General features: G+C 36.9%; 5 protein-coding genes across 6 annotated transcripts; 2 read left to right on the top strand and 3 right to left on the bottom strand.

Annotated features, from left to right (window-relative positions):
* Positions 1-614: 614 nt before the first annotated feature.
* Positions 615-3,495, bottom strand: ATWHY2 (WHIRLY 2). Its single transcript, XM_008239597.2, has 8 exons — positions 3,337-3,495; positions 2,470-2,561; positions 2,266-2,363; positions 2,073-2,165; positions 1,887-1,981; positions 1,607-1,680; positions 1,203-1,291; positions 615-1,080 (listed from the first exon to the last, which is right to left on the bottom strand). The coding sequence occupies exons 1-8, from the start codon at positions 3,369-3,371 to the stop codon at positions 925-927; spliced, it is 732 nt and encodes a 243-aa protein (XP_008237819.2). The 5' UTR covers positions 3,372-3,495; the 3' UTR covers positions 615-924.
* A 706-nt stretch (positions 3,496-4,201) lies between these two features.
* On the bottom strand, positions 4,202-6,492 carry NAC070 (NAC domain containing protein 70). Its single transcript, XM_008239598.2, has 3 exons — positions 6,167-6,492; positions 5,164-5,444; positions 4,202-5,086 (listed from the first exon to the last, which is right to left on the bottom strand). Exons 1-3 carry the CDS (start codon positions 6,330-6,332, stop codon positions 4,397-4,399), a joined length of 1,137 nt encoding a protein of 378 aa, XP_008237820.1. The 5' UTR covers positions 6,333-6,492; the 3' UTR covers positions 4,202-4,396.
* Positions 6,493-11,364: 4,872 nt separating this feature from the next.
* On the top strand, positions 11,365-13,040 carry LOC103336545 (B2 protein-like). The gene is made up of 5 exons (XM_008239599.2): positions 11,365-11,920; positions 12,138-12,238; positions 12,322-12,405; positions 12,490-12,600; positions 12,761-13,040. The coding sequence occupies exons 1-5, from the start codon at positions 11,425-11,427 to the stop codon at positions 12,800-12,802; spliced, it is 834 nt and encodes a 277-aa protein (XP_008237821.2). The 5' UTR covers positions 11,365-11,424; the 3' UTR covers positions 12,803-13,040.
* A 3,618-nt stretch (positions 13,041-16,658) lies between these two features.
* Positions 16,659-20,869, top strand: LOC103336540 (vacuolar protein sorting-associated protein 9A-like). 2 transcript variants are annotated; one of them, XM_008239592.3, is made up of 6 exons: positions 16,659-16,915; positions 17,011-17,158; positions 17,480-17,650; positions 18,941-19,120; positions 19,732-20,035; positions 20,539-20,869. In XM_008239592.3, exons 1-6 carry the CDS (start codon positions 16,821-16,823, stop codon positions 20,775-20,777), a joined length of 1,137 nt encoding a protein of 378 aa, XP_008237814.2. In that variant the 5' UTR covers positions 16,659-16,820; the 3' UTR covers positions 20,778-20,869. The 2 variants fall into 2 exon arrangements, with proteins under 2 accessions (XP_008237814.2, XP_088910568.1); XM_089054442.1 differs by having other exon boundaries at positions 16,684-16,915; positions 17,066-17,158.
* On the bottom strand, positions 20,802-24,037 carry LOC103336541 (RING/FYVE/PHD zinc finger superfamily protein). Its single transcript, XM_008239594.3, has 4 exons — positions 23,337-24,037; positions 22,736-23,087; positions 21,956-22,564; positions 20,802-21,873 (listed from the first exon to the last, which is right to left on the bottom strand). The coding sequence occupies exons 1-4, from the start codon at positions 23,653-23,655 to the stop codon at positions 21,015-21,017; spliced, it is 2,139 nt and encodes a 712-aa protein (XP_008237816.1). The 5' UTR covers positions 23,656-24,037; the 3' UTR covers positions 20,802-21,014.
* Positions 24,038-24,166: the final 129 nt, after the last annotated feature.

Raw genomic sequence — 24,166 nt, 5'->3', positions numbered from 1 at the left:
ATTTTTCATAAACACATTATTTGTTTAAAAAGTTATCTTATTTACATGCAATTTTTTGTCCATCTTTCTTTATCAACTGCTGGATATGATGATATGGGTTAATGACGTAATTTATTTATTTTTCCGTTCAAGGAATAATATAAATAAATATCCACTTGTAGTATTCTATAATCACTCCGGCTGCTGGCTTGCCAGTAGAATAGAGATGGTAAATTAAGATGCATCCCAAATATCTTTTCCACAAGAGCAAAATCCGCCCCCAACGGAGGTGTAAATGTGGAATTACAACTCTTATAGACCTGGAAGTTGGAACTCATTTTGATCATATTTTTCAATCATAAAATTCATAAAAAGAAAGACGTTAATGATTCACTTTTTAAGACTGCACGCACCAAACACCTACATTTGTTTGTATAACAAGAATTGGCTTGGTGCTACTATAACCCATAAACTATCAAAAGGAAAATCCCCAAAGTAACAGTCTAATCATGTCCGCGAGGCTATACGAATTTCAGGAAGGTATACGAATTTTGGCCCAAAATAAGTAATCCTTTATAAGTAATGTCAAAAAATAATTAATCTTGGCCCAATTTATAGGCAATAACATTGTATAATTAGACACTAATCAAACCTATTCATTAATCAGAACCTTTCATTTCTAAGGCTGCAAGCAAAACATCCCCAGAAATCAGCTCAAACCCGCTAGTATTATCTTAAATACATAACATGCTGAAAAGTCACTTGAGCATCTTAAGCCAAAAATGTCTACACCAGGTCAAATATGCTTTTGGCAACAGATCAAAATACACTATACACGATAAGTCCATGCTAAAGCACACAATCTTTCAAGTCCATGGTTCTAGTAGCAAAAGTTTGCAAGTCCAAGTTCCTTAAGCTTGATATAGATGAGATTACTGGTGGACTTCATCTATCCCACTCATCCAAAAGTTGTGGAACCACTTTTGATTGTTGCCCTCCTACATTTGATTGTTGCCCTCCTACAGTTGATTGTTGCCTTCCTACACCACTCGGCATATTGCTCATCAACCTATCCCAACCCATGATGTGGGGCAGCGCAAACTGCACAAGAAATATTTGTTTTTATTACAAGCACAAGAATTAAATCAAAACAGGCATCAAAATGCATATCCCTAATTATTATCCTAGTTATAGGAAACTTTATATTCATAGTCATGTCATACACTGCAAGCAGTCTTCATAACCGCAAATTCAGCAGCTGTGACAGGAACTATGAAATTCTCTTTGGTTTTGAGGAGGTTGTTCACAACAGCTGTCACCAAAAATAGGGGGCACAATGTCAAATGCAGAAAGCATCAATCCCATATATCTCTATAGCCACATGACTAAATGAAGCAAAAGTACAACTTTAGACCAAGGTTCAGTAACTAAAAGCACACAGAATTTTTACTCAAAGCATCGAAACTTCAAATCACTTGCTCAAATTTAAAGCAACACTTGATAAATCGCAAACTCAATTTTATTTTATTTTTTCAGAAAATGTAAATACAAGCAGATAATTCACTTAGTAAGAACTTCACATTCACTTAAGTAAACAAGGGAATACAAGAAGATATAGTGTACTTACTCAAAGAAACCAAGTAGCCAGTGCCATCTGCATGACACTTAATTGACAAGCTCTTCCTCACTTGACCAGCATTACTGTAACATGAATTGCTCATTAAAGCCAAGTACTATCTATGTCCCGAAAATAATACAAAAACAACTGATGTTTTCACATTGAAACAAAAAGATGATGCCCTCTGAAAATTGTTTTATCAAAATGCAGTTCTTTCCATGAGGTAAGGAAAAAAGAAAACACCCTTGTTGCACATGTTTCCGCAAAAGTAGCAGGTCAGAAAATCAACCTTGATTTCATTGAGGGATCATGAAAGAATTCACAAGAATCCTTGGGACCCAAGCTTATCAGAGAGCCAACCTCCGTTGCTGATAAAGCAAATACCTAACAAATGTCATTGAGATTACTTAGTTATTTGGAAAGTAAACAAAATCAAAATCAAGACAGTGTAAATAAGAACCGCTATGGAAATTACCTGCTTCTTTTCCCAGTCATACCTGCGCTCGCCAATGGCAGGAGTGAACTTCAACATGACAACACCACGCCGACTAACTACAAGATTTCCAGACTATACAATATATAAAGAGATGAATGAGAAGATACATCCTTGAATTCCTTCATAAGAAGGAGATCAATGAAATTATGAATGAAAAAGTAAAGATGCATACTTCCAATTTGGTGAATGTTGGGAGAACAGGATTCAAAGAGAGTGCAGCTTTTCCTTTGAAGATATCAAAAGAAGCAAATACATTATGAGCACTAGTTCCTGCAGGTTCAGAAAAAAAGAACACAGATAAGCAGAGTAAACTTTATCCAACAGGAAAGAAAGATGTAAGAGATAAAAATTAAAATTGACTGTTTAAACAAATTACCTTTAACAGAAAAACTCTTACTGGCAGTTGAAAAGCTGGTGCTATGTGTATAAGCATGCATTGATAAAGCTCCTCTAGTGGGGAACTGGTTCCTTTTGTCAACAAAGAAAAGTAGAAAAATACTAAGAGACGAGATTATGGAGACTAATCCTAGGAATGGGGAAGTGTTTGAAGTGTTGTTAGAGTTAGCCAATTCGATGAAAAACCATTCAAAAACTAATAAAATTTACCTTCTTAAGAAACAAGTACAACATCATTTTCACCTTAAATTCGGACCATAGCAAAAAGGTTGGATCCATTACAAGAACCGGGTTTCAGCAATTTTAAGACAATGCTCCAAAATTGGAAGCTGATGGTGTCTATACAGCTAAACAGGGATGACTTTCAGCTTTTCAGGTCATCTTGTTTCTTGTTAATTCCCAGGGTAACGAATGAACAGTAAAGTAGGAAATAAGACGAAATCAATCAAATGGCCAATTCATGCGAGTGTGGAAGTCTATAGGTGTGTTAGAACAAAGTAAAAGTTCAATGTGGGTACCATACCATACACTGAAAATCAGAATTTGAACATAACGTATTTTTATAATACAAATAATATACATACCCATATTGACAAAACAAAACATTGCAACTCAAAGTTTCAACCTTTATTTCCAACACACCTATATATACAGGAAATTTACATTGACTGACTGATAAAAAAGAAATCCTTCATTTCTTAGCAGCCAATTCATACGATTCAAGCTCAGTTTCTCGACAAGGTAGATTTTTCACGCTATATTTTCAGGGTTTAAGGAAAATAAACAAAGGGTTTTTTCTTTTCAAGGTAAAATGATAAAAGAAAAAGAAATAAAAGAGAGTTGGTACCTGGAGGAGGACAAGAGGCGCAAAACCTTCATCATCTTTGCTAAAGCTAAAGACCTCCGAACCCGAAGTCCGAACTGCTTGTCTCTCAAAATCTGAAATCAGATAGTGCAGCGCTTTGTTGCTGTTGGTTTAATTTCGAGAGAGGGGGCAAATGAGTTTTATATTGGTGCACAACACGACCCGCCGTTTCCTGGCTTTCAATCTTACAAACAAACTCAACGCTACATGTCGTTGGTTTTAAGGGTGAATATTATTTTATTTTATGACAGCCCTGTCCCTGACACAATTGATATTTCTCTGCGGCCCCAACCTGGTGGTAGACGAAATTACCCTCTCTACACATCTCATCTCATGAGATAACATTCTGATATTTATCGGCAAATATTTAAATTAAATACTTTTTTTTTTCTAAATTATATAGTGACACAATTGTATTACAGTTTATAGTATAATATAATTGTCTAACTATTATTTACACGTCTGTACATTTTTTAATACAAATATTTATATAACATTTTGGACTGTAATTGCACAATTGTATGATATATACAATTTATTTTTATTTTGAGTTATATTTCAACAATGATAATGTTATGCATAAATTGGTAGTATTATTGTTCTTACTTATCATATATTTACGGCTCTTGTAATTGACGTCATATACAATACTTTTGTATTGTAATTGTTTAAGAACATACGTACGTACATACACTGGTATAATTGTGTAACATAATTATACTACCTACGTACAGTTTTGGAGGACTGCAATTGTCTTATCGTATAAACATGGTTCTTTTGATTTTGTACCTTGTGGAAGGACAGTGTACCCAATCGGCCGATATTTCAATCATTGGTTGCAAGCTAATAAGGTGGATTGGGTGTGCTGATCATTTTCATGTAGAAAAAACATGTGATTTCAATCAAGTACAATTGAGTATTAAATTATATAATATTAATATATAGATAGGGTTAGAGCCATTTTTAGTTGCCATAGGTAACTCTCTAACCCGTCTTTGTAATAATAAGATTCCCAACAAGACAACACTTGTGGCCGTTATTACTATTTTCCGTACCCCCAAAAATCCATCTCTCCACGCAAAGACAGGTGGTTATTAATTTGGGTGACGGAGGATGCTGCAGCATTTGCATCCTGATCATACCTTGCTCCTTTCGACGACGAGTCTTGATCATTTCCGAGATGAGACGTAACAAGGCGGTCCAGCATCGCCCATTCATTCATGCCACCCTGATCATGATGATCTCTTCCACCTCCTCCTGCAACCATTGGTGCTTGATTTGGTTCGCACGTCCCAACTTCCAACCCCGGCTCACACGCTTGGTACCGGAGGCTCTCACTCCCACTCTCACAGTCTCTAGGGTTTGTCATGAGCTGCTTCACCATGCCATGGCCCGGGGAGTCGTCAGAAGGGAGCGGAGTGTAGTCGTAGCCGGCGATGGGCTTGTGGGTTGAGATTAGGGCTTGGGGTTGGAAAAGAGAGTACTGAGGGGGTGGCTGGAGATGGGCGTAGTGAAGGCTTGGGTTGTTTAGTTCGAAGGCTTGACTGTGTTGTTGCCGTAGTAAGTATTCGTTGTCTCTGTGGGTATGCATGAAGGAGCGAGCATGGTTGGTGCTTGATGTGTTGTTGAGCTGTTGACGATCCGATGAGTTCATGCTCGAGCTTCCTCCTTCATTCCCAACCTTGAATAGGTTCTTCTTCTTGAACACCCTGCAGATCACCCACCCATCTTCCTGCATTTTTATAAGGTTATATATATTTGTGCTTGCAAATTAAAATCTCTCATTTAGTTAATGTTTTAAGGACTTACACTAGATAAGTTTCCTTGAGGATCTTCACCATCTTCAAGGCGATACTCATGCATAATCCAGTCCGTCTTTTGGCCATGGGGAGCTCTCCCTCTGTAGAAAACAAGGGTTTTTCTCATGCCAATCTTCTTGAAGGTGTTTCGGATGCACTTGTCCCGCCCTGTTGCCTTCCAAAACCCAGCATTTGTCGCCCTATTTGTCCGAGACCCTGTTGGGTACTTCCTGTCCTTGTGGCTGAAAAAGTACCACTCATTTTGTGGTGTCGATCCGATCCTACATCTCTCTGTACGTACACACACATACATAAACACACCAAAATCAATGAATTAATTAGAGAGATATATCAGATTGTATTAGGAGAAAGAAACTAAACAGTTATTTAAAGTACAAACGAGGAGCATATTGCAGATTAATGTGTTGAAGTCGCTTCATTAGTATATAAATTTAAAGAAGGCCCACAAAGATATGCCCCACCATAGCTAATTTTATCACAAACTTTTTATGTGGCACAGAGAAAGAAAGTGCCCTCGTCAATTGGTTGACTTGACTCACTACATGAGAAAGCCATGGCAGTATCTTGAAGAAAGAGCAGCTAAACAAGGACAGGGAAAGATTTACATAGAAAATCTTGAATCTCACATAGATAGTTCGACCAATTCATTTTGATATGGCAAATTGAGCAACTTTATTTTTATGGAATTGAGAAACTTGTACAAATAAATATTTTATCAATTTTACTCGATCTATTCTAGAATAATGTGAAGAAGAAAAAAACAAACAAATTTGCAAATATAATTGATCAATTATATGTTAAATTCTTGGTATGTTTGTGTCTATATATTACATATATATTCGACATATTTTAAAAAAATTTATAACCAAAACCAATTAAGATCGAGTAAAGACAATCCTTGAAGGACGGATCAATCATTCCAAGCCTGTTCCTAGCACACTACATATGAAGCTCTTAAGATCACAAGAAAATTAATTGACAAGTTTACATACCTTGCAACTCCCAAGGTTCCATCTTATTCAAGTCCACCTCTCTAATCACCTCCATGTCAAACTTCTGAAACGACACCTTCTTCTTCAAATAGTAGTGAAGCAGCTCTTCGTCTGTCGGATGGAATCGAAACCCCGGAGGCACACCCCCAGTCGATGAATTAGCCATATCCCTAGTTAATCACCAATCTCTTTTAAATATATATGTTTTTACTCTCAATATGTATATATCTACAGCAATATTGCACTAACAATTCAGTTAGCTAGCTTTGCTCTCTCTCTCTCTCTCTCTCTCTCTCTCTCTCTCTGTGTATGTGTGTGTTTTGAGTTTGAGCAATGAATCAAATTTTACTTGGAGATGGTGTCATGGGGCTTAAATATCGTGATGATTGTCAACGGGAGGGCTTTGATTTAGGGGAAAAGGTTGACGGCCGGTGACTACGCCGACGGGGATGGTTAAAGCTTTCGTAAAAAGCAAGTCTGAGACTAGGATGGCTTTTTTCCTATAGTTTACCCTCCCTGCCTTCTTCATCACCTGCTTCTCTGGAGAGTGGTTCCACTCTCCAATCAGTTAGTCAATAACAGTAAAGGATTATCTTCCTTCTTCCATTTCCTATTATTTTTCTTACACATTAATTCTCATTACCCTTGGGACCTTGTCATACGTGACCATGTCTCACTACCATATATTTGGGATCACTCTACTTACTAGTTAGTTATCAATTGAATTATATTTCAACAACCACTACATGGTGACTTGTTGTTAGATTGAAGTATTGATGAAAAGGAGAGAGAGAGAAGAAGAGCAAAGGGAAATCAAATCCAACAGTCGATTTTAGAGTCTAAAATAGTCATATACTTAGAGATAATTTGTTGGAAAAATGACAAAGAACCACAGTAATTAGTAGCGGACCAATTAAGACTCAATGAGGTATAGTTGCACCTCTCATTGCCAGAAAAATCATTGTAGGTGCTTCAAATTGCCCATTTGCTCAGTTGATGTATAGATTACCTTATTTCCATTTTCAACATTTAAGGAAGTACCCTTTATTTTTATACAAATTTATAAATAAACCAAATCCTAGACATGTATTTATAAAAAAACCCAAGCACTATTTAAACATAGAAACACACCCAAAATCAACCCCAAAATCAACAATTGTATATTTTTTGGGTGTGTTTATAAATGGGTTTTGAGTGTGTGTAATGATGGATTTTGGGTGTGTTTATAAAGTGTTTTGGGTGTTAGGTTTTTTTATAATTTCAGCCCCCATTTTGGGTGTTTTAGTGAAACTCCCTTATTTTTATTTATTTTTATATTACTTCATTTACTTAAGTTTACAATATAAATAAGGAAGTACCTCCCATTTGGATTCAAATAAAAATACTAGAAAATCAAATTCCTACCAAATCAAAATATGAAAAATCGGTTTTAGTGCAAAATACTATTTAGGCTAAAAATGATGAATCATTAAGTCAATATATACTTCATACTAAAATCCCATAAAATCAAGTTTTTTTATTTGATGTGTAAGGAATAAAAGCCACCAAAAATTATCTTGAGAAAATTATTATTCCAAAAAATCATTTTTCATACTTAGTCAATATTTTTATATAAAACAAATTTTTCATGTATGAAGTGACCTAATGTCAATCTAGGTTAAAAACCTTAGATGTTCAATTCACAAAAAGTTTTTAACATTTTAAAATTGCATTTTGCTAAAAAATTTATGGGTCTGCCAGTAAGAGTAATACAGATCTAGTTCATCGGTTCAAAATAAACTCTCTCTTACTAAGCTAGGCAATTCTAATAAATTTCCCTACAAGGTACTCGAAAGTCAAGGCGTGTAGGAAGCTACTTATAAATTATTAAAAATGTCATAATCTGAATTAAGGTTAACACATTGCTAGAAATAGATAAAATAGTTGGTTGAAAATGTGAGACCTAAGCCAATGGCCCTCATTAAAATCTGAACTTTGAATTTGATCATAAATACATTCCACCACGCGCTGCACAGTGACTTTGGAGTAGGTCTTGTTATTTGGTTTGTAATTAGTATAAAGGAAGTATTTAAAGCAAGAAACGATCCCAAGAAAATAAAAAGTAATATAATTATGAGATACTTGATTGTCTCCAAAGCAAGGCTTGGAAAAACAGCTACTAAACCTTCTTGGGATTTTCGCGTTTGATTGGACGGCCGCAATTTTATATGCATTATTAGCATTCCTATTAGCTTTCATAATTTTGGGTTTTGGTCTTAAATCTTAATAATATCAAACAGTTGGAGACGCAGTCGCCATAGCTGGGGCTCGATGGCACATGTGAATCGTGACCTTCAAAGCCCTTCAGATTAAGTCACTTGATTCAATTGCACTCTTCCTTTCTGTTTTCTGTTTTTGTTTTTGTGGTTTATTATCCTTTCGATACGGGTCTACCCTCTGCTTATCATTATATATTAAAGGACATCTGAGGCTCTATTTGGAGTGATTTTCTTTGACGTACAATCTAATCAAGCCATGAGATGAGATGACCAACCACAAGTGTAGGCTTAGGCTTCGGCTTAGCTAGCTATAGTAAGTATGCCACATGCATGATAGCTCAGTATATGACTCCGTGTACCATAGATATTTCATGGAAACTCCATTTTTCGTATGGTTCATGCATTTTCATATTCAATCCATCGATATCATGATCATGTCATGTTCTTTGCTTGAATGCAGTAAGGCTATATTCTCTGTCTTCCGCACCATGAACAAAAGAATTAGGGGTGATCAGTGGCGGAGTCGGAAATTTTATCACTAAGGGTCAACCTTAAATAGCAAGAGTAAGAATTTTGCCTAATTGATTGGCTCATTCGATTAAAAAAATCAGGAGAAATCTTAGGAATTTTGAGGTGTGTTTATGTGTTAGAAAAAAGATACTACTTGAGCCAAGAGGGATTTTGTAGTGTACTTTAATTGTTATAGGATTTAAATAGTAAACAAAGAAAATGAGAAAATGAGAAAGTTAGTAAACTCAAAAGATGAGAAAGGTCAGCCATGTAATATAGAAAGTAATTCAATCAAATGCAACACATACAAAAACAAATTATCAAAAAGTGAGAAGGGTCAAGTGACCCTTGTAGGCCTTAATTGGCTCCGCCTATAGAGGTGATCATGGTCCGTTTGGTTCAATTTGAACTGCAAACCGTACACATACCGCCAATAAGACATGACAATCTATATTGGTTGGTTCGGTTTAGGTCATAAACTAATAGCACAACTGAACCAAACGATGTGGCCGGTTTGGTTTAGTCATTTCCTCCATTACATATATCAAAGAAAGTATATTATATCGTAAATTGAATAATAATTGAGAAAAACGTTTTAATATGTAAAATGGTGGTGATAATCTGAGTGAGAGAGATGTCCTCAAATTCAAAAGGGTTCATATGAATTTCAATTTTTGATATCTAAATGTTTCCTATCATTATGAAATGAAGCATGTGGAATATGGTAACTGATATCGACACACCCGAATCAAATACAAAATTCCAAAATCCGAAAATTCCGAAAATTTTTCTGTAAGCTAATATAGTAAGGGAAAATAGCAATTATAAATCATATAAAAACAAAAAAATAAATAAAATCCTCTCTAATACTCTATCTTCTTATTTATGATCACTTCTCCAATAATATAAGAGAACAAGGCAAATTACTCTATCTTTCGATCCTCCATCAATATATTATATAGTTAGTTAATGTCTCCAGAAATGACAAAGCTGTTGTGACTTCTGGATGGTGTGATTGGGCGATTTGAAAATATTTAAGAGTATTAATGCAAATTAAAGTACTTAACTCAAGTTTAAATTTCGATTAAGAAAAAGATTGAGGTGTCCTTCAAATAAATTTATTTGAGGGATTCCTCAATGTAAACTCTCTGTATATATATAATATTCAACATGGAAGATATATATCCAACTCATTGCAGGCATTCATATTGTCACATCCACGTGTATAATTAACATGTAACAACAATAACTACAACTCCACACGACGAGATATAGAATCTTGTGTGAGCTAAAGGCAAGTGGCTTAACTCTTACGTACGTAGTTTTGATTGAACATTAAAATTTGATGACAGCTATCGTACTTGACTAAAAAGATGTTCCATATTATCTAATGCCTGGGTGCAACCATTTACTGTTGCTTTTGATATGGACGTTTGGTCAATTTCTTAATTAATTATTTGTTTAAGTATGTAGTTTCTGGAAATCTAGCTGGCAATTGTCTAACTTTCTCAAACTGTTTTGCATAGCACAGCCAACACAAGCAGAAAAACTTTCCTTGTAACGGGAATAACACTGTTTTGCTATTTCCGGTCAATAATGTAATGACATATGAAAAAGTTATTCCGCATGTTATTGCGCTATTGACTAGGGATAACAAAAAGTATTATCCCCGTTGCATGAAAATCTCTCTCTATTAAGTTGCATCTTGCATGCATGTATGTGTCATGTGTGTGCTTGTCTCTCTTTGAATGAGATATATATTATTGGCTCGTTTCCTTACGACTTAAGTCTTTCGATAAAGTGATAATTTTCTATAAGTTATACATATAATTTCGGCATAGAAGTTCAACCAAGGCATTATTTTATTTACTGAGGGTAGCTTCTGGTGGGAGCAAGTAGAACACAAATAAGACAGACATTTTTACTCATTACAAAATCATACAATTGGTCCATTTTTCACTCTTTGAACTAAATTAACAACAAAACAAGACAAGGGTATAGCTATTAGCTGGTTGGTGCATCCGATGTGACATTTCTTAGATAGAATAACAATTTAATTTAAACTAAATGTACATGGGGAGGAAAACACAAGACTTGCCTTTGTCTCTTGTCTCATCCTTCATCATCCTTATAACGCCGACCCCAATGCGATGCCATATGTTTTAGCAATCACACGAAAGGAAGGATGGAGGGAGCAACATTTGAAAATCAAATTCAGCAATCATCATTCATCAACCTTTTCAGTATACTCTAGTGTTTTAGTAATGGCGGACTATTTTGATTCAAATTCTCGCCAAAAGATTGTAAAGCAGCAACAACAAAGAAAAGGTAAAATAAAAGGACCCCACGAGTGCCGAAAGTCCATTATGACCACCAAATTTAAAATAATTAATTCAGTTCATTGGTATTTAAAAGTAGCTAAGATTGCAAATTTGTATAATCCCTTGCTTGCTTGCCTCCTCCTCATCTCTTGCTCTTACTTGTACAATAATGTCATCAATGAGTACTGGAAGCTCTGCGTGGCAGTGTTCAGCTGGTAAAGATCAATTCAATTTCCATCATCATCATCAAGTGATGGCCTCTGGCTCTGGCTCTGCAGCTGATGATCAGTACCAAACATGGAGGGCAGTGGCATCAAGGCTTGCACTTGACAATCAATTCAGAAATATGACAGAAAGACCTGAGTATTACTCAAATGCAAATATTGATCAAGAAGATGAGGAGGAGGAAGACTTGAATAATAATAATTATTATTGTTATTATAGGAAGATTAATTTCAACAATAATCTTAATATGCCTTTGCGATTGAGATCGTCAGAGGAGTTGAAAGGTGGTCAGCAGCAGCAGCAGAATAACACTAGTCATGATAAGTGGCATAAGAGTTTGCCTCAGGCTGAAATGCTGCCTAGGAATGAGGTCTTGGGTGGTTACATTTTCGTGTGTAACAATGAGACTATGCAAGAGGATCTCCATCGCCAACTCTTCGGTAATTTCTCTCCGCTCTACGGTCTACCTGATTAATTACTAACAGTTTCTGCATCCATCCAGATTCCATGTTCATCTTTGTTCTACATTTCTTGTAATTTATGTAGATATATAGGTGATCATGGACATAACATTCCTTGAGTTTTCTTTATCTTCTTCAAGTGAATAAGGAATGCAGTTGTGCAAAATGTTACAAATCTGATTTATTATTTTTGCAGGGCTCCCACAGAAATATAAGGACTCTGTTAGGGCAATAACCCCAGGCTTACCCCTTTTTCTTTATAACTACACAGCCCACCAGCTGCATGGAGTATTTCAGGTTTGCCTACTTTCTCTCTGGTGTCTGGATCCTTTTAGAAATTATTAGATTGACTCATTTGTCTTCTTTTTTAATTTTGAAAGGCTGTAAGTTTTGGAGGATCAAACATTGACCCAACAGCGTGGGAAGACAAGAAGTGCAAAGGAGAATCAAGATTTCCAGCTCAGGTTTGAATAAGTTATATATATGTAACAACAGCTAGCAGCATTGAGACTGAATAGGTTTGACATGAGAAGTTGAATTGGTTTCAGGTTAAAATTCGAGTGAAGGAAAGGTGCAAACCATTAGAAGAGGATGCTTTCAGGCCAATACTTTACCACTATGATGGCCCTAAGTTTCGTTTACAGCTCTCTGTGCCTGAGGTCATTTTATTTCTTTACAACTTGTTTTCTTTTTACAATGCTATATATTTCAGACAAAATTGATGTAGAATTAGTCTTTTATGCCCATAAACAGTGGCGTTTTGAAAAGTACTTAATATTTGGCTTGGCTTTTTAATAGTTGGAATTGGATTCACTGCAGGCACTTGCATTGTTAGACTTATTTAAAGAAAAGAACCTCTAAGGAGATAGCAGCAGACATATCCACCGACATTAAAAGGAGTAGGAAAATCAATCCACCGACATTAGCGGCAGCATAGAATGGTTATGATTGTTTTCACAATGTCGCCTGATGAGGATATGAGAAATGAAGATTAGAGTTGAAAACGTATTTAGCAATGGGACAAGTATGTAACATAACATGCAATCAATGAAAGGTCCTTCCATTAATCAACAATATAATTCAAAACATTTGCAATCCATGGCTGTTTTTGTCTATATATTTTTACAAATTGGTAAATTTTTTTAATTTGAACTTGTGCGTGCTTCATAATGAAATCATATTAAACTTATGGCTAATATCAAGAGGTAACATTCTCTCAAGTTCATTGTAGATATGCATGTTTTATTTTCTTTTGGAAGGAAGTAGAAGGAAGTAATGCACGTTTTATTTTAACCATAAAATAAGGTATAAAGAGGAGGAGAGAAGCACAACACACACCATGGCAAGAGCAGGGGACAAATTACCCCAAAAGGGAGAGCATAAGAAAGAAAAAAAGCACCAAAGCAACACAAGACCCTAAACAAAAGGGTCTTAGACTTTCGAGAAATACCATCACAAGATTGAAGAGGCCACAAGTAAAACCACGGGAACCTTTACCCACAAGCCAATTTGATCATGTTTGCCACTCTACTTCCGAGTCATTAAACATTGCAAGGGCTTTAGTTTAACTGCTTTTGGGGTTTAATTAATTGATAAGCATAATAACTCATTCACATGATTATACAATACTATGGTAATACGGTCCGTGGTACTATCTTGTACAACCCTCCCTTAAAAAAAAAAATTTGCAACTGCATGCTCATAAATAAATATATAAATAAACAACTAAATAAATAAATATATATATACACACATGTGAAATTTGCATAAATATCACCTGAACTTTTGGGCATATGAGCTAATATCACTTGGATTTTGAATTTTTATTTTTAACAACTGAACTTTGTAAAGTGTTGTAATTCACAACCTATGTCTAACTCCGTTAAAATTTCCGTTAAGTTTAATGGCATTTCCGCCAACTCACTATAACTAAAAATAATTATAAAAAAACAGAATTTTTTTTAGGAAAAAAAAAAAACAAAGGTTAACCTAATTGCACCACACCTTCCCTACCCTTTTTCAATGCCAATTCTCCCCCTCACTCTCATGGGGAGCTAAAGATTCAAAACTCATTTTTATCTTTTTATACAAAACTTTAGAAGAAAAAAATTCAGAAACTCATCCATCATTTGGACCACCTGTTATATATACCGTTAATTTAGGCTTTAATTTTAATTTAGCGCATAGGCATAGCCACAGCATGCTCATTCATGGATGGGTTGGTGACTGTAATTAGGTTAACTTTTTGTGTGTGTGGAAGTTATGGTGTAATCAGGTTAACTTTTATATTTTTAAAATTTTTTTTTTAAAAATAATTATTTTTAGTTATAGTGAATTGACAAAAATGCCCTTAAATTTAACAGAAACTTTAACGGAATTAGATATAAGTGGTGAATTGCAATACTTTAAACCCAACCCACTCCAGATTTGCCCTTTACTAACCAGCATCTCCTCCGGTGAAAGCAGGTAGCAGCAAGAATTCATGTAATTTCCCATTTTTGTATTATATAAATAATTACAACACCTAATTTTGGTCTTTGGTGGTGGAGAATGGACGGGCAGTGTGTGAGGGGGAGTTCATGGCATATCAAGGTTTGGGTTGGCTATTGTGGGTGTTGATTTGGTATAGCAGGTTGGAATATGGAGGAGGCTGAATCTGGGGGTTTGGTGCAATGGAGGAGGTGGTGATTTTTTTTATTGTTTTTCGGTCTTTTAATTTTTAATTTTTTTAATGGTTTTATAATTTTTTTTAAAAATATTTTTGTATTTAATCCAAGTGGCGTCATATCATTGGATATGTGAGACCCATATGTGTATCGCATCATCAGTTTAACAGATTTTTGAATGGAACATAACAATAGGACTATTTATGAACAAAGTATTAACCTTAAGAATCACGATTGACAAAAAAAAAAGGCAAAAAGTCACTTTTTGTCCTTGTAGTTTCTCACTTTTACCACTTTGGTCCATGTCGTTTCAATTTGGTCAATTTTGTCCTTGTAGTTTCAATTTGAAGCAATTCAAGTACAATCCTCAATTTCTGTCAAATTTTTGTAACTTCTATTAATTATGGAGGGGCAATTCTGTCAACAAATTATTATTTTCTTTAACCTCCTAGCCCCACCCCTTCACCATCACCCCAACCCAACCATCCCCAAAAACCATCGTCCATCGACCACCACCTAGCCATCGCCAAAAACAAACGTCCACCGACTAAGCACCTAGACATCGCCCACCATCCATAAACTTTCTTCTCCGACCAAACAGTAGGAAAAATGCCCTCATAGAGATCCATTCCCAACCCATCTCCCTCCAAACCCGACACCCATTCCCACCCATATGTCCAGCCCCACCCCTTCGCCCGGAAAATACAGAACCCAGCCCCACACCGCACTCACCCCATTCCCATCCTCAGCCAACCTTCCTCTTTCCAGATCTGACGATGTAGTTGGACCCTGACGACCTTTTGGAGCTCATGGATTCTTCTTCTTCTTCTTCCCACCAACTCATGCAGCGGCAGCATCTCGTCGTCTCCATCATTATCATCATCGTTAACGACATCAGCAAGGTCTTCGTTTCTCCAATGCTTCTCTACCGCATGAGACAACATGGGAACCTTCATCAGAGCCAAGCTCTTGAACTTTCTCGAAGTCCGCATGGGATGCGATTGTTTGTGCAAATAATCTCACGAGAAAATATTCACTTCTAGATCCTTTAACCTTCGATCTTCCTTCTCTATCTTCCTCGATTCCTGTAAAAAAGATTGGAGTAAATAGACCACAACCGGGGTGTGTTAGCCAAAGGCCCTCCGATGCCTAAGTTAGTTCGAGTGTTTGTAGGAAAACAATAGCTAAGCAAAGGGTACGAAGTTTATGTATGGTATGAACTGGGCGGCCGGAGCCGTGTGGAGAAAATATAGAGAGTGGAGAGTGGAGAGGGAGAGAGAGCTTCAGGTATTTTTCTCGGGTTCTGGAGAAGGTTTAGATGTACCTTGAATGATGAATGAAGTAGCCTATTTATAGGAGCCTCGGGGCTAGAGTTTCGTAAAGAATATGTTGAGTTTATTCTCTACCCAAATTCGTAAGGATTGAGTCGGACTTAGATAATATCTGATTTAATGATATTATCTTCTCTTTATTGAAGATAATATCTAAATTAAACGATATTATCTCTTTTTATGAAGATAATATATGAATTAATGATATTATCTTCTCTTTATTAGGATAATATCTAAATTAATGGTATTACCTCATTAAATAAAGATAATATCCCATTAATTAAGATATTTATCCCAATTAATTAATTGGCCAGATAAACTGGTTCAATTAATTAATTTAAGAGATAATCTTCTTTTTCACGTAGCGTGCCCTGATTGGAGATGGAAATATTTGCTCTCACAGTGACTGCGAAGATCTTGGAATCGAAGGGATGTGCTTTGACGATGACGAAGATCTTGGCCTCGTTGAGCTCCTCATTGGTGGCGGCGGAGGAGGGTGGCAAGAATGAGAAGAAGTTGAGCAACCGATCCGACGATGGTGATCGTTGGTGACAAAAAGTCACTTTTGGTCACAAAATGGCAAAATATTTCCGTTTTGTGATAAAATGGCAAAATACTTGACCCTTAACGGCAAGCAGCCAGCAAGAAAAACGTGGGGGTCACGTGCCAAACCTACCATTCTTCCTTCTTCTCCTTCTCTCTCCTTAAACAGTTGTCGGTCTTATTAACGACTAATACTATGCTGCTTCTTCAACCCTCTTCCACCTCCATACTCTGTTTCTGTCAAATTCTCCAGACAGAGATTGACGGTGATGGTGTTGTTGGCGGCAGTGCTCCTCTAAATTGGTCTCGATTTCATATCAATCAAAGAGTTCAAAGAGAATGGAGGGATCTTCATCCTCTTCGGCTATCTTCTATGATTTTCTCGATCGAATGCGAAACCCTGCTTCCCTCGATCTCGTCCGATCCATCAAAAGGTACTTTAGAGCTCAAACCCTAATTCATACTCATACATATTTGTATTGTTTGGTTTCATTCATAGACTGTATCCCTTTTCTTTTTTCTTCGTTAGCTTTATTGTCTCATTTTCGTTTTACGCGGCCAACCCTGAAAATGACGGCAAAAAGGTTCAAGAATTCTACACAACAATGGAAGACGCTATTAGGGATCATCCATTGTGGGCAGGTGCCACTGATCAGGAGGTTGATTGTGCAATGGAGGTACTCTCTGCCTGCTCTTATTTGTCAACTTATCGATGCTTGTTTGAAACACTGTGGATGGATCTAGTTTAGTTTATGTTGGTTTTCTTAAGATTCTGACAATTAGCTTCACCCGAAAAAAGAAAGTTCCTTTTTTGATCATTGAATTCCCTTTCCCACCTTTCTAGTTCATACTAGTTAAACTACTATCCAAACAAAAAACACAGCGTAAGAACCAATGTGATTAAAATTAAGGGAGGACAATGTAGCATGTACCACCAATTTGTACTTTTATGTGAGATATTCAGTTAGATTTGTGTTTTCCTATAATTGCTGCTGCAGGGTTTGGAGAAATATGTCATGACAAAATTGTTCTCCCGGACCTTTTCTTCTACTCCCGAGGATGTAAAGATTGACCTTGAAACCTCGCAGAAAATACACTTGTTGCAGACCTTCTTGAAGCCTGAGCATTTGGATATTCCAACAGTTCTACGCAATGAAGCTTCATGGCTGGTATGCTTGCTGCATTTACTCTGATTGTGGGGAGTGCAAATTATTTTTTGGCACTGTGTTGGTAGTTAGTTTATATTTATTTCCATTTAATTATACTAATACCATGCTTAGTACATTGCTTTTAATTTTAGATTTAGTGCTGTTAGTTTCATGGTTATGTTATCATTGATGTAATGCGATACATTATAGTAGAGTCATTATATTTTAAGGTGATGATTTCCAGCCACATGTTTGGTTTTGCTTGCTTTTTCTTGAAAACGTGAATTGACCATAAGAGACATGTCATTTATGCTCACAGTTTCTACCTCAATGGTTATAGCTACCTGGAACCTTGAATAAAGTGAAACTTAATAATCTTTTTTCCCAGTTCAAGATTGATTATTTCACCTTGTGTTTTCAGTTTGAGTTACTGTGTTCAGTAGACAACATTTGCTGAGGAATGGTAGTATTTAGAACTGAAATTGTTCCATTGTTTAACAGAGGAGGTCTGATTCCCTTTATGAACTAAAAACACCAAAACAACAGCCTAGTTTCCCTGCCTGCACACAACTAAACTATGAAAGAATGTGTACAGTATGGAATTCAAAATTTTAAGTTAAGCACATGTATATGTTTGCAGCTTAGGTTCAAACTTGTAACAGCTTTTGATTTCAACCATTTGTTACGTATAAGCAAAAAGGATATTACTGCTCTTTCCTTTTTTTTCCCCCTTCCCCTTATTACTTTGTAGAGGGATGGTGCTTATTTCTCACTTTGTACTTTTGTATCACTTTGTGTGTCACATGTTATAGATATATAAACCACATACATGAGAGGTATGAAAGTAATGGAATTTAAGTGCATCATACATTGATTTCAATAGCAGTAGATAAAAATCTATAGACAACAAACAGGACGTAGCATACATTTATGTAAAAGTGACATATGTTACGATTTCGTTCCACGGATGCATACAAATAAGTTATCTAATTACATTTAGTTGGAGATAATAAATACTCTTAAAAGAACTTCGTTGGTTTGAATAATGTGTAGAATCTTGGATAATAGCCTCCTCCTTCTTAGATGTTTGTTGAATAGATTGGTGTTATGAATTCAGAGAACTAGATTCGTAAAAGTATTTTATAATTGCTTTTGTTAGTTTCACTCTTTTGTTTTTTTGTTATCAATTTAAGTCATCCTTTCTTGTTTTCGTTTTTACATTGATATTTGACTTTTTCTTTTCTTTTTTTGGACGAAGATATTTGACTTATTCCTGATAAGCAGCAAGGACATAATTCTCTTTTTATTCAGCTTGCAGAAAAAGAATTGCAGAAAATTAATGCTTTCAAAGCCCCTCGTGAGAAGCTTCTGTGTGTTATGAACTGTTGCAAGGTCATCAACAATTTATTGTTGAATGCATCAATGTCAGAAAATCATGTACTGGCAGGAGCTGATGACTTTCTTCCTGTCCTTATATATGTTATGATCAAGGCAAGCTCTCCTTGGTAATAAGCCATTCTATTAATCATGTCCAGTTGTTAACTATGGTTCCTATATGTTTAAACTTTTAACAGTTTGATGTGATACTATATTTGAAAATTGTGCCTTCACATGCCTGAAATATAAACTTCTCTCTTTTTCTTTAGTGCATTTGTTTGGTCCTCCTGTGTGTGCTAGAGTATGATCTTTTCTTATTGATTGTCTTCTTAGCAACATCAGAATAATGTTTTTCTTATCACATACAAATTGATGAAGTCATTGGATAATATTCTCTTACTGTCCAGGATCGTGTAGATTACTTTAGTAAAATTAGTGGCATTTCTTATGTGTTGTGGCATTCTTGTACCAAAAGTTAAATAAGAAGTCATTGCTTATGAACAAATTAATAATTCTTACTCTGATAGAATCCTTCATAGCTACATTTATATTCGTGTGCCTTCGGTGTTCGCACTTGTTTTGACTTTTGAGTTATTTAATTAAGAATTTGGTGTTTGATGTTGATGAATCATTTCAAGTCTTAGAAGAAATGTCCCCTTAGCTGTAGCTTGATTTCCTTTGTACTGCAGCACAAGTTACTAAGTCTTTTGTCTTTGTACTAACAGGCCAATCCTCCACAATTGCATTCCAACCTCAAATTCATTCAGTTATATCGAAGGCAGACAAAACTTGTGTCTGAAGCGGCCTATTACCTCACCAATCTTGTCTCAGCCAAAACATTTATTTTTGAGTTAAATGCTAAATCTCTTTCTATCGATGAAATCGAATTTGAAGAGAGCATGCAAGCAGCAAGAACGACCAATAAAGAGACAGAAAAGGAAGCCACGCCCACTTTGGAAGAAAGGACAACCTCGCAAGGCCAGACCGATCCTGGCCCTTCAGCAAGATCACATGATAAAGAAACAAGTGGTAAGTTTCAAACTATATTGTTAACTTTCCTTAAGGTTACCCTTTCTTCAGTTCTTAGTTGTGGTGTTCGAATCCGCCTGATAATTTTAATTGGTGTAGGATTACTAAGATAATGCATTGTGATTGAACATCATCAAATCACAAGCTTATATAGTATAATTTTTTCTTTCCTTTCTAAATTACATAGTACAATACATGCAACCAATGCCAACCGTTGTGAGAGAACCGCATGACTTTAGCGATTGAGTTGTCCCCTTAAAGAGACATAACGTGCTACTTCAATTGTTCTTTCCCTCTCGTTTTTACTTGTTTTCAAGTAATAATTTTTTTAAATATGAAAATTAAATAATAGGAGTTAGGTGTACGGATAGAAGGGGATAAAATTATTTGGTTGTTATATTCCATCCAAAACTATGCAGATAAATGTATCAACCATTAGAAATATTCGTTTGTTATACTTTTGGTTGTTATATTCCATCTAAACATTCTATTGAAAACTACAGGTGCGTCAAATTACCCTTATATGGACAAAGAGGCTGGGGATTTGACAATTGGAGATGTGGAGAGGTTGCTGAGCGTGTACAAACAAGTTGTTACCAAGTATACTGGTCTGTGCACAGCCGTTAAACACCTTTCTCTTTCTAGGACAGAACCCCATGTCACTAATTTAGAAGCTAGAAATGTTTTCTTAACACAGCCCGAGAAAACAGGTAAGAATTCTGATCAAAGAGTAGGGCAATGAAGAGGTAATTCTGTACCTATTGCATTTTTCAAGATCAGTAACCATGACTGAAAATTTTAGTAACATAATAAATATTTGTTTTTTCTTTTTCATTGAGCTATATACAGAGACAAAAAAAAAACTCCTCTCAAAATGAGGCGACGGGGCAAAGTTCACAAGGAACTCCTAAAACGCGAAAAAATCTGCCCCCTTCAAAAACCTACCAAATGTCATCTGTACATAAGGTTAATATTACAATCAAAGTACCCTAAATGCCATGTTCATGTTAGATGCAACGCTTGGGCTATCAGTTGCAGATGCCTTAGCTCTGCAAGTTGTGTTGGAGAAGGGGGCACTAATATTAGCTTCCTTGGCAGGATCATTGATGTTTTGGCTTTTCTTGCGGTATGAGATTACACATCTCATGCAAACAAACCTTGCAGGGATCGCATCAGAGCTATGAATCCCGGCACACCTTGTGTGCTGCCAAACACCACATGTATCACAAGCCAACATCCTCTCCCCATCATCATCCTTGGCCCCACATGTACAATCAACGGTCCAGCTTTCAAGTCCTCTCTCCATCCGGAAACGGTTAAGCCCATGTTTTGCAGGGCATCTCCCTTTTAAACGAATCGAGCCACATGTTCCAACCAGAAGTTTCACTGTAAATGAATCATTTATAGAGCCATATTCAAGCAATTCCTCAACTTCAAACCTTTTAAACATGGCATATACTTCCTGGAAGGCTATGGTAGCTTCCCTTTTAAGGTCAGCAACGGTTGCATTCAAGGGCAAGACAATCAGTTCTGGAGGCAGGACCAAATCATCTTTGGGTTCATCTGAAAGCTCCACATGACACCAGAGGTGAATGCCCAAGGAGCTTTCCGCTGCCATTTTATCAGGCATGTAGTCCTTCACAAATTGCTTGCAATCGAGAAGCTTAGTTGCTGCGTCAATAACACGTTCCCTCATCACTTGAGGTGTATAGCTTAGCATGGTGTCAGGGTGGATAATGGAATCATATAAAAATTTGAGGTCACAGAGGATTTGCTGTTCTGATGGATAATTCAAATCCTCGGATCCATCAACGTTCCCAATAATCAATGGCTCAAGCCTGTTACCATAATGAGTGTCAGGACTCAAAGCATGTATAAGTTGACAAAAGCAAGTGAACCAAACAATGCTGGTCTCTTTACCTGTATTCTACATCAATTGAAGCGGGACTGCATCGGGCCTTAATTACCATACCATTAGCTGCCAACTTCCCTCCCAGGTGCTTAAGGCTGTAATCAAGAAGCTCCGGAGAGGAACTCTTGTACAATGCGGCCCTGAGGGCACGCTTTGACACCCAGCTATCCTCTCCAACACCAACTGCTGCAAGTAGCAGCTTGATCATAGCTTGTTGCACATGTTCGACATCATTGGCCGTCCACGCACATAAAGCATTGGAAGTGTGATGCTGGGGTTTCTTACATGATGTGGGCTTGCGAGATCTATGGATGAGACTCAACATGTATGTAAAAAGATCCTTGATTGTTGGTAGTTGGGTATCGGATAAAGATTGGTAAAAAGCAATAACAGACTGCATGCGAGTCCGGGGTCTCCTTGGTTGGAATAGAAAAGGGTGCAAAGGCAAGCTGGACAGGGTATCCACTGCTTTGTGGTAAGAATCTTGAGTGAGAGCATAGCTCCCAGCACCAAATTCATAGCCCCAATCTCCATACCAAGAATGGCCGTTGATGATTGTGTGCAGCAATCGATACTCCATCCCATACTTCTTCGAAACATCCATCACACTAACTTTTCTGTTCATTGTTCAAGTTCAAAACATGAAATGCAATTCAGTATCACTTTCCCATTTATATCTCAATCAAAAAATAATTATAACAGCGAGAATGATTATAATTTTGACAATGACTTGATTATAATTTTGACAATGACTTGAAGTAAAGGCTAGTAAGGAAGGAATTATGGACCTGACAGAGAGGGTTTGACAGAGCCTATCCCACAAGTCCAAAATGTGACGGCCAGAGAGAAGGGTGGAGCCTCCTTGTCTGCCGTTGAGGGTTAGAAGGTGGGCAAAGCCGTTGGAGTGAATGACGGCATGGAGAAGATGAGTATTATCATGAAGTTGAAGATACGCCCACTCTTCAACATCATCCGTATCCTCCATTGTCGCACTCATAGAATTGCAACAGTTGTTACTTTTGTTGTTGTATTGTTGTTGCTGCTGCTGGTGGTGCAAGGGAATCTCAGTCTCACAAGTCCCAGCGCCTCTTCTTATTATGAAATGGTATCGTTTTTTGCACACCGGATGCCCACTCCAACCTATTGTTTGTATTTTTGTCAAAGGAAGCAAACGTAAAATTTTTGTCAAAGGAAGGAAGCAAACGTAAAATTTTTGTCAAAGAAAGCAAACGAAAACATTATCCAAAGCTCAAAATAAAAATACATATTCTACGAACAAAAACAAAAAAGCGAGAGAGAGTAAAGCAAAGCATCCATCTGAATGTACGTATGTCTACGTCTATGAGAGAGAGAGTGAGAGTGAGAGGGAGAGTCGGTGAGTGGACTCACCAACGACTCGGCACTGGTCGCAGTAGACGGATCGTCTGGAGCGGGTGACGTCCTCCTCGACGACGTCCAAGGGAAGAACGGCGGTCGGGTCGCCCGGATGCCCGACCCGGAGCGAGATCTGTGAGGTGACCAAGGACGGGAACAACGAGGAGGATGGGCACGTGACGTGCGCGTGACGAATGAGGAAGCTGCGGACGCTCTCACGGAAGGGCTGTGGGGGAACGACGTCGCTATGGGGCTGAGGGAAGGTGAAAAAGTCCGGGAGATCAGCGGTCACCCTCCTCCTGAGCCGCTTGGCAGGTCTCTCGGTCATGACCATAGTAGATCTGGTTTCGTATTTGGTACTTTGTTTAGTTTTGTTAGTGATTTGCTGCTGCTTCTGGTGTTGTGTGTTAAATTCAAAACTCTCTCTCAAAACTTCTTCACACACATTCACAAATAAAGAAATAAATAAATAAGAAGAGAGACGCGAGGAGAGGAGAGGAGAGGAGAGGAGAGGGAAAAATCGGTCGCTAATAATAAATCAGTCTTACAATCTTTTTATTATAAAGACTATTAGATTAATCTAGATCAACAAGGGGGGAAGGGGAAGCGCTTTCTTCAACCGCTGCGTTTTTGCTTTGCTATGTCCTACTTTTTTATTTACTAGTCGTATTTATAGGGAGAAGGAGAGAAGGAGAAATTCTAAAATCCCAAGGTTTCGTATGGCGGTTCCTTCGCCTTCTGTTTCCTTTTCTATTCCCACCTTCCAACTTTTCTTTTTCTTTTCTTTTTAATTCATATTTGTAATCGTATTTAATTTCTATGGGAAAACAAAAGTCGGTCTTCGG

This window comes from Prunus mume, linkage group LG6 (assembly GCF_029339155.1).
Source record: "Prunus mume cultivar Tortuosa linkage group LG6, ASM2933915v1, whole genome shotgun sequence".
NCBI lineage: Eukaryota > Viridiplantae > Streptophyta > Magnoliopsida > Rosales > Rosaceae > Prunus > Prunus mume.
Note: the sequence above shows the minus strand (reverse complement) of the source record. Positions and strands in the feature narration are given on the sequence as shown.